This window comes from Chanos chanos, chromosome 4, assembly GCF_902362185.1.
Source record: "Chanos chanos chromosome 4, fChaCha1.1, whole genome shotgun sequence".
In the NCBI taxonomy this organism is placed as follows: Eukaryota; Metazoa; Chordata; class Actinopteri; order Gonorynchiformes; family Chanidae; genus Chanos; species Chanos chanos.
In genome coordinates, this window is record NC_044498.1 from 10518551 (window position 1) to 10528557 (window position 10007).

The 10007-nt window shown below is 42.1% G+C and overlaps 1 protein-coding gene across 1 annotated transcript; it reads left to right on the forward strand.

Moving 5' to 3' along the window:
* The first annotated feature begins 132 nt into the window (after nt 1–132).
* Nucleotides 133–9510, forward strand: cpsf2 (cleavage and polyadenylation specific factor 2). The gene is made up of 15 exons (XM_030771223.1): nt 133–222; nt 761–934; nt 1206–1365; nt 1584–1689; nt 1834–1963; nt 2059–2174; nt 2554–2741; nt 3130–3420; nt 3712–3812; nt 4794–4997; nt 5175–5327; nt 5630–5855; nt 7528–7839; nt 8509–8643; nt 9097–9510. The coding sequence occupies exons 2-15, from the start codon at nt 786–788 to the stop codon at nt 9187–9189; spliced, it is 2364 nt and encodes a 787-aa protein (XP_030627083.1). The 5' UTR covers nt 133–222; nt 761–785; the 3' UTR covers nt 9190–9510.
* Nucleotides 9511–10007: the final 497 nt, after the last annotated feature.

The window sequence follows — 10007 nt, forward strand, 5'->3', positions numbered from 1 at the left end:
GTATGTACTACTTATTCTAAATTATTGACTTCTTTTCGTCTCCTCCCTAAACTAATCAATTGGTACGAACTGAAGATCCCAAACACTTAGCGGCAATCATGGCCGGCGATTGTATGTGTGTGCTATGAAATCGACATGTTTTCACAATGTTGCTAGAAATCTGTTTGAAAATCTTTTGTAGCTTGTTCGAAATTAAAACTGACATCTGCATTATATCTAATGGTATGGCACCCATCAAATTGTATCACTTATATTTTTTTCATCAGTTTCATGGCCGTTGTGGCCGACGACCATAATGGCTAACCAACTTAACCTAGCTAGCTAACTTAAACCTTAGGCCGAACTGCAGAATGGTCATTGATTGTGGAGACTTCTGCAAATGAATTTCATTTCGTCTCTTTGTTTGTTTTATCGGCATTTTGATGTTGTCTACGACATACGTACACATTCGATAATTGCAGTCTGGTGCAGTTTCTCTAACTAGCTATCCAGTGCGATTCGGTCACTTAGCAGAAACTTACCTTCTCAACAAAATTTAAAATTAAGTGTCACCAGTCTGTCTCTATTTTCTCATAATGTTCTGTTTCTTTGTTTATTTGTTCTGCTGGAAGGATCCTCAGTTTAGTTTCAGGGGTGTTCATAGCTTTGTTACCATTAATGTAGTTGGTCATTCTTCAAAGTTATATTTGAATATTGGATTATTTAACAGTATCAACAGAGTGTATAAGTATAAAGAAACATTTTGCTCATTTTCTTACAGAATGACAGTCGCTGGTGTTTAGAAAATGACGTCTATAATCAAGCTTACTGCCCTGTCGGGCGTTCAGGAGGAGTCGGCACTCTGCTACTTACTGCAGGTTGACGAATTCCGCTTTCTCCTGGACTGTGGATGGGACGAGAGCTTCTCAATGGATATAATAGATTCCATGAAAAGGTACATTACTGTCTAAAAAAATCCCTGAATGTAACGTAGTAGGGACTGTTTTCCTTTATAGAGGATGTCTTCTTCTCTTGTATAAAGAGCGCACCTTAAACACTAGCCAGGGGTGCAGCAGACACCCCTGTCATCCCTGACCTAGGGGTGCAGCTCCCCTGGGGTTCAGCTTTTCTACTGAAATAGACTTTTCAGGACTTAAGATTTCAGTGTGGTATGACAACTGAAACAGATAGATAACTTCATGAGCTTTTTCTGTCTCATCTTTCAGATATGTCCACCAGGTCGATGCTGTACTTCTTTCCCATCCTGATCCTCTTCATTTGGGAGCTTTGCCCTATGCCGTTGGGAAGTTGGGCCTCAACTGTACCATCTATGCCACTATTCCTGTTTACAAGATGGGGCAGATGTTTATGTATGACCTCTACCAGGTGAGATTGCGTTAGTGGTTTGGTGCACTAGGTGAGGCAGCAAGTGGTCAGTTGATGGTGAAGAGTACCTTTCATAGGTCCTTCTCAAGCTTAGCAATGTAAAATGTAAAAGTCTTTATCACATGCGGAGTGAGAGATCCCAGTACGGGGTTGTAATGTGTCTTTGAGCTGCTTTCATATTCTTTTTTTTGTTTTTTTGTTTTTTTTGTGTCTTGTAGTCACGTCACAACACAGAAGATTTTTCCCTATTCACACTGGATGACGTGGATTCAGCTTTTGATAAAATCCAACAGCTGAAATACTCACAGATTGTGAATTTGAAAGGTAGGCAAGACAATATTTTGTATTTATGCTCTTGAGTAAAGAAATCCTGGAGTTTGTACCAACCCCAAAACCCTGATCATTTGTTCTCATTAACTGTGTTCTCAAAGCAACAAAGTTCTAAAAAGTTCACTTTCCTTTGAACAGGGAAGGGACATGGTTTGTCAATCACTCCGCTCCCAGCCGGTCACATGATCGGTGGAACCATTTGGAAGATAGTGAAGGATGGGGAGGAGGAAATTGTATATGCCGTAGACTTCAATCACAAGAGAGAGATGTGAGTGGACAGGTTTTATGTTACAAAGACAAATGTATGAAAAATTGTCTTTATGCATTTTTTTTATGGTTACATAAACTGGCATTTCATTCCAGTCACCTGAATGGCTGTTCTCTTGAGATGATCAGCCGACCGTCCCTGCTCATCACTGACTCCTTCAATGCCACCTATGTGCAGCCTCGTCGGAAGCAGCGAGATGAACAGCTCCTGAGTAAGTTATCATGGCTCAAGCATTTAGCCCAATGTGGTTTTTTTTTTTTTTTACCATTACTCACTGTCTCACAGTTATACACTTGTTTTACCATTACTCACTGTCTAATATATAATATACATGTCCTTATGAATTACTGATTAGCCAGAAAAGTAATTTTAATCAGATTTACAGAATTGCTTTGGCTGGAGCATTGCAGGATTGTTTCGGCAGAACTGCTTTTAATGCCTGAGAGTGCTTCAAAAGCAGCCTATTTCAAACCTTTGAAGGACAAAACGTGCGTTTATGCTCGCTGCAAAATGTTACCATTGAAACGTACGGGAACCCTGGGACAGTTTTCATCATTTCGCCCTTTCGATTTCTGTTGTCCCCCCTTCAGCAAATGTCATGGAGACGCTGCGCGGCGACGGGAATGTGCTGATCGCCGTGGATACAGCCGGTCGTGTCCTGGAGCTGGCTCAGCTGTTGGATCAGATCTGGAGGACGAAGGACGCGGGGCTGGGGGTGTACTCCCTCGCTCTGCTCAACAATGTCAGCTACAACGTGGTGGAGTTCTCCAAGTCCCAGGTCTCACAAGGACTTTTATCATATTCCGCTTGTGCAAGGGTTTTTTTTTTTTTTTAATTGCTCCTTTACTCTCTTTTTTTAAAAAGATATTTTCACGATAATTACGAGTTTTTAGTCACCTATATTCCTTTTTTTGGCCTTTTTTTTAAAAAGCAAATGTCAAATTCCTAGCAAATGTCATCATTGGAAAGTGTTATGTTGAACTATTTGAAATTGTGGCATTGTGCTTTTGTGTTTAGCAATTTTTTTTAATATGTTTTCACACTACAGAGAGTCCTTTATATTTCATTCTAATGGCCTAACCTAAATGTATGATGCTTTTAAACTGCGTAATGCCCTTCTTTGGAGCGAGCTTGAAGTACTGAGAGTTTTCCCTGCTTCCTCACAGGTTGAGTGGATGAGTGACAAGCTGATGCGGTGCTTTGAGGACAAGAGGAACAACCCCTTCCAATTCCGTCACCTCACCCTGTGCCACAGCCTGGCAGACTTGGCACGCGTGCCCAGCCCTAAGGTGGTGCTGTGCAGCCAACCCGACCTGGAGTCGGGTTTCTCCCGCGAGCTTTTTATTCAGTGGTGCCAGGATGCCAAGAACTCAATCATCCTCACCTATCGCACCACACCGGGCACCTTGGCCCGCTACCTCATCGACAACCTAGGGGAGAAGGTCCTGGACCTGGAGGTGAGAGTCGTGAAGAAAATAGCCTCAGTATGTCTGCTGCACGCTCTGTAGAAAGAAGGTTGCTTTTCTCTCATCCTCCTGGGATTTTTTATCTGGTTTTCTAGAGCTGGGTACCTGACATGCAAATTTAGTCTGCATCTCTCTTTTTTAAATAATGAAAAAGAAATGCAATGTAGATGACGTGTGATGTTCTCACCAGTAGTTTTCGCTCTCTGTATTTCTGTTGTCTTGTTCCTGACTAACAGTCTTAATGTCGCTAATATGTTTTCCCTTGCTGTTTTTTGAAACCAGATAAGAAAAAGGATCAAATTAGAGGGCCGGGAGCTGGAGGAATATGTAGAGAAGGAGAAAATAAAGAAAGAAGCTGCCAAAAAACTCGAGCAAGCTAAAGAGTGAGTCAGCACGTGCTCATAATTAGCTCTGTGTGTGTGTGTGTGTGTGTGTGTGTCTCTGTGTTTGTGTGTGGGTATTTAAGATTATGTGACCGTTCAGTTGCATGCTGGAGAATTAATTTCCAGTGGTACTTGCACAAATATATTGACTCGGACTGTATTCAATTCATTTTTTTTGCAACTCTCTACTACAGTGGAGCTGTTGTTTATGCACTGTAGTATTAGCAGTGAATAATACTGTATAAATTCTTAATGCAGTACCTTTTACTATTAATGAAATTTTCATGACTGTTTTTCTTCAAGCACTTATACTTGAAGTAATTCTACGACCACATGATGGCGTATCAGAGTCTTAGAGGATGCTGCATGTCTTTAGGGTGGATGTGAACTATCCATTTGTATAATTACTGAATATGAATGTTTTATGCATGGTTTAAGTACACATTATGACACAGATTCTAAAGTACAATTTTCAGTTTGTGCACAATCTGAGCGTTGTTTCCTCTTATTTTAGAACCTCTTGCAAATCCAAAATGCCCTTTCCGTCAGCCTGTAGGATTTGCATATTTGAGCGTGAATATGAAAAATGATCACAATGCTGGTGGACCATGTACATGTCGTCTGAATGAAAGCCATGAGAGTCTACATGTAGAATATAATAGTGAAGTCATACAAATTCAAATGGATTGTATAGCAGTTGAAAATTCCACTTTTTATTCACTTTCCAATCGAGGAATTTTAGACTTGCATTTTAAAGTCTCTTTCTATTTGTGTGTTTGTATATACAGAATGTTCTCACATTAGAATAAAATTAAGTTTGGTTTTGATTATCATTCTCTTTAATTCTCTCTCTCTCCCCTCTCTCTCTCTCTCTCTCTCTCTCTCTCTCTCTCTCTCTCTCTCTCTCTCTCTCTCTCTCTCTCTCTCTCTCTCTCTCTCTCACACACACACACACACACACACACGTCTGACCGTTGGCAGGGCTGATGTGGACTCCAGCGATGAGAGCGATATGGAGGACGATCTGGAGCAGCCTGCTGTTGTCAAGACAAAACACCATGACCTGATGATGAAGGGCGAGGGAGGGAGGAAGGGCAGCTTCTTCAAACAGGCTAAAAAATCTTACCCCATGTTCCCCTCCCATGAGGAGAGGATCAAATGGGATGAGTACGGAGAGATTATCAGGTGAATAAATGCACCCCACCCCTTTTTTTTTCGCTCTTAGAATTCACTGTGCGTTTCTGTTAGAGTGCGTATGAAGAACCAGATATGGTAGATGAATGGAATTCCTTGCTTGCTGTTCAGACAGTTGTGGTTATGCTTGTGCTGTATTACATGCTCATCTGCTCTGACTGACTGCAGGCCAGAAGAGTTCCTGGTACCTGAATTGCAGGCCACTGAAGAGGAGAAGAGTAAACTTGAGTCAGGACTAACCAATGGAGATGAACCCATGGACCAAGACTTGGCAGATGTGCCAACCAAATGCACAGTTAGCACAGAGACCATAGAAATTAGGTGAGTGTTCATGTGCTGGCTTTGTAATACACACACACACACACAAACATACAAATACATTTATATACATATAGCTGAACAGTATAGCTGAACAATACTTATGCAATACTTATGGGGGTGGATGCCATGTGTATGTGTATATATATATATATATATATGTGTGTGTGTGTGTGTGTATCCATATATACTTTTTAAAATGTTCCTCTATGTTTTTAATGTTAAATATAGCCAAATAGACACACATGAGTATAGTTCATATGTACAGGACATGATCCAGATATATGTGAACATTTTATCCTCAGGGCCAGAGTCACCTACATAGACTATGAAGGACGTTCAGATGGCGATTCCATCAAGAAGATCATAAACCAGATGAAACCGAGACAGTTGATCATCGTCCACGGTCCTCCAGAGGCCAGCCAGGATCTGGCCGAGTCGTGTAAAGCCTTCAGCGGCAAGGACATCAAAGTGTACACGCCCAAACTCCAGGAGACGGTGGACGCCACCAGCGAGACTCACATCTACCAGGTAACCGCGCTGAGTACTGCTAATTCTCTATTAACATTTCACAGACACTTGATACGTTGGTATCGAACTGCAGCTAAATGTTTACCCTTTGAGCTGCATTCAAACGAAATTTCGACGCTATTTCTCTGAAATGATTTGATCTCCCGATTGAGTCATCGCGCATCTTTTGGCAAAAAAAAGTTTGCATTTAATAGGACGACGTTTGCCCCAGCTGGTACTTTTTGACTGCAGGTGTGCCGAGGCTGACTCATGCGCGTACTCGTTTAGAAAGACTGCTCTTGTGTTCTGATCTCTGTTCTCTATTTTCTTCAGAATATGTTTTTTTTTTCCCCCTAGTACATCATTCCAGTGTTTCTTTTTTTTTTTGAAATGATAGAAATGAAGCGCTTCATTTACATTTACATGTATAATTAACCGAGCTACGTTGCTTCCAGTTCTCTCTTGCTTGATTGGTATTATTTGTAATTTAATAATATAAAACGAATGTTTCAAAATGCCTTCATTAAAATTCAAACTAAGCAGCAAGCTCATTTTAATGTGAAGCACTTTCGCAGTCGCGCGGCGTACGACGCGGGGGCAAAGTTTTGTGAATTAATCACGAAACCACCTTCAAGAAATTACCCAGAACAAAAAAACCTCGCAGCACACGTGTGTATCGACATTTCAAACTAATTGAACCGACTCTGTTGTCTGTATTGTAATTCGCTGCGTGTGGATCTATAGTTTAAGCTCTATTGGATGTAGTATTGGCGCAGTATGAGCTGTAGTCCTAATTTGCGTTCTTTAGGTATGGGAACAGCATATGCTGAAGCACCCATTCTGTCATTATAATAGATAGTGTTGTGAAAAAGATTCAACCTTTCGGTAAAAGCAGGCTCTATTGAAGCTAAGCTCATCTGACAAAAAAAAAAGAAAAAAAAAAGAAATCCAATGGCAAGGTAAGATTTATGTGGAACTCCCAGACAGCCATCCAGTGTCTGTCCCTCTTGACTGTGATTAAACTTGTAGTTGTGCTTGTTCTCTGTTGTATTCAGATGAATGGTTGTTCTTTGGTCTTTTTACAAAAGCTATAGCTCATCCCGACGTAATGTTTTGTCTGTAGACACGGGTAGATGTAGCCCTGTAGTCATATTTCATCTGCTGATGTGGTAAAAGTATGTGAGCAGCAGAACAACTGATGCTGGGGTTTTTTCCGCCCCCCCCCCCCCCCCCCCCCCCATCCCTTGCAGATGATAGATTCTCAACGCAGTGATAAAATGTAAACTATGTTGTGTTTACTGTTGCCGAAGGCTTTCCAGTATTACATAATGAGCCATACCCTTCATTCTGTCACCCAGCCCCCCGTAGTCACAGTTAGGATGTGAGAATTGTGAAATTATGTCGAAGCCAGAGTTGCGCTCGCTCACATCGAGGTCTGAGTTGCGGTTTTTTTTTTTTCGTTCTGTGGTGGGTCATCTGTAAAATTGCTGGAAGAGAAACTGTTTGATTTTCACCAAATTGCGTTCACTTCCTGTCATTAAAATTGAAATCTTCTATCCTGTGGGGTGTGAATAATTCAGATTCAGATTCACGAACGGAATAGCGATTAGTTTCAAAACCTAGCCACGGTGTTTGCCTCGGCAGTGCAGTGCCTCCCACTAAAAGCTTCGATTGTGTTCTTCACGCCCTGTAGGTAAGGTTGAAAGACTCGCTGGTCAGCTCCCTGCTGTTCTGCAAAGCAAAGGACACTGAGCTGGCTTGGATCGATGGGGTCCTGGACATGCGAGTGTCCAAGGTGGACACCGGAGTGGTCCTGGAAGAGGGCGACCTGAAAGATGAAACGGAGGACGGGGAGCTCGCCATGGAGGTGACCCCCGACCCGGCGACCGAGCCCAGCGCCATGGCGACGCAACGAGCCATGAAGACGCTGTTCGGCGAGGATGAGCGGGAGACATCGGAGGAAAGCGATGTCATTCCCACCCTGGAGCCCCTGCCATCAAACGAGGTTAGACAGTGATGGCGGGAAAGAGACAAAGAGCAATTTTAGGGTGTGTGTGTGTGTGTGAGAGAGAGAGAGAGAGAAAGAGAGAGAGAGGGGGGGGGGGGGGAGGGGAGAGTGTGTGAGACAAAAACAATATGAGAGAGAAAAAAGGGGTAAAAGCCCTTGAACTCAGACCAATAGCAGCAGCAGAGGTGAGAAGTAGCTGCAGGATGGAGTGTGTTCGGGTTCAGTCCAGTCCGGGGAGAGATAAGCTAATCTCATGACAGATGTAAAGAGAGATGAAGAACCATGCCCCAGGACAAAGAGTGAAATAGAGTTAGAACTAGTAAAGAGAGGGAGAAAAGAGAAATGCAAGAACTGTGCTGCAAGGATAGAGAGAGAGAGATTAAAATAGATGTGCTGACCTCAGTGGTGCAGTAGAGAAGAAAACAACTGATATTTTACAGCTTGAGACCCACATTGCAGTTATAAAACGGAAAATCATTTCTGGATGTCAAACGTTTCACTGGTCCCTCAGCATTCTGCTAAATGATGTTGTGAGAAGTGCCATGCTTTAGGAACAATGACGTTATTTTAGCCAGAACCAGTGGAGCCATTACAGGCAGTATTCAGTACCACTATTTTGAATGTCTGATCCTAACCCAAGGTTTTTTTTTTTTTTTATGTTCGAAGATCCCCGGTCATCAGGCGGTCTTCATCAATGAGCCACGCCTGTCAGACTTCAAACAGGTCCTGTTGCGGGAGGGCATTCAGGCGGAGTTTGTGGGCGGAGACCTGGTCTGTAACAACCTGGTGGCTGTGCGCAGGGTGGGTCCTTTGTCTTTTTTGGTGGTGAATCTAGTCCAATCGTGAAAACCCAGAGGTTGCGGACGTGGTTTTACATTTTAAGTCAAATATACTGATGGTCCACTCAAGGCCCAAACAGTTCACCGCAGTGCACTCACCATTTGAAAGTTCTCCCATTCGTTCCACATTGTCCAGCAAACCTAAGAACATGCATTTGTTTTACAAACGGTAAACGAATTGATAGTTATTTGGTATTACAATACCAGCCGTACAGCAACTCTGTCCTTTTCGTGAGTGTCTGTATCAGTGACTGCATCATAGAACATACCACACAATTTTCAGAAGTGTTGTGTTGAACAACCAGAGCAGATCCTCATTCTGACAGCACTTTTAATAAAAAAAAAAAAAAGTTAACTTTACAAATTTGACCCAACTTTTCTCTCTCTCTCTCTCTCTCTCTGTCTCTCTCTGTAGACGGAAGCTGGACGGATCGGGCTGGTGGGCTGTCAGTGTGAAGACTACTATAAGATTCGTGAACTGTTGTATCAGCAGTATGCCGTTGTGTAGAGAGCTCAGCTCAAATGGGCACTACCTGAGTCCCCTGTGGACCTCTCCAGCTGTCTCATCTCCAAACGTGTCCTGATTTTCTTCCTCTTTTGTTTTTTTGTTTTTTTTTGTTTCCTCTCTTTGACTTATTTTGTGGTTATTTTTCTCGCCGTTCGTACCCTGAAGTGTGCGGCAGACGTTCTCCTGGACTGACCTCTCTGCAGACTTGTTTCTCCCAAGTCCCGCGGAGTCTTGTCTTCAAGAGATGAAGAAAAAAAATGTCTCCCGCTCAACATCATCCATCACAGGGTGGAATTTACAACTTTGAAACTTTGTACATGATTTTTTGTCCTCTGATAAAATTTACTTTTTTTGTAAAAAAAAAAATAAAATCTTTTTTTTTTTTTTTGGAAAACAAAGAGTCTCTCATGTTTAAAGGAGCCTCGATACAAGCTACAAAGATGGGGGTGTGCACTTGTGTGTGTGTGTGTGTGTAAATGTTTGTAGTTTCAGGGAGAGGAGATGTTTATGTGCGGTGTTATGTGGGTTACACTTTTCTGGCTGGTGTTGTAAAGTAAAGTGTTTGTGCAAACACCAGATGGAGCAATTTTTCAGATATCTAAGTCTGCAATGTGTTTTGTATACGATAGGACCTCTAAACTTTGGTTCTAAAGCCTCAGATACCCTCAGATGCTTCTGATGTTGCAGTGAAACACAGGTGAAATTAATTAATTAATCTTCAGCATTAGCATCAGACTTCTTTAAAATCTTGCACATACAGTTCTGATGAAGATTTTCCATTTACAACACAACAGATCGACCAAAATCATTTGAAAAAA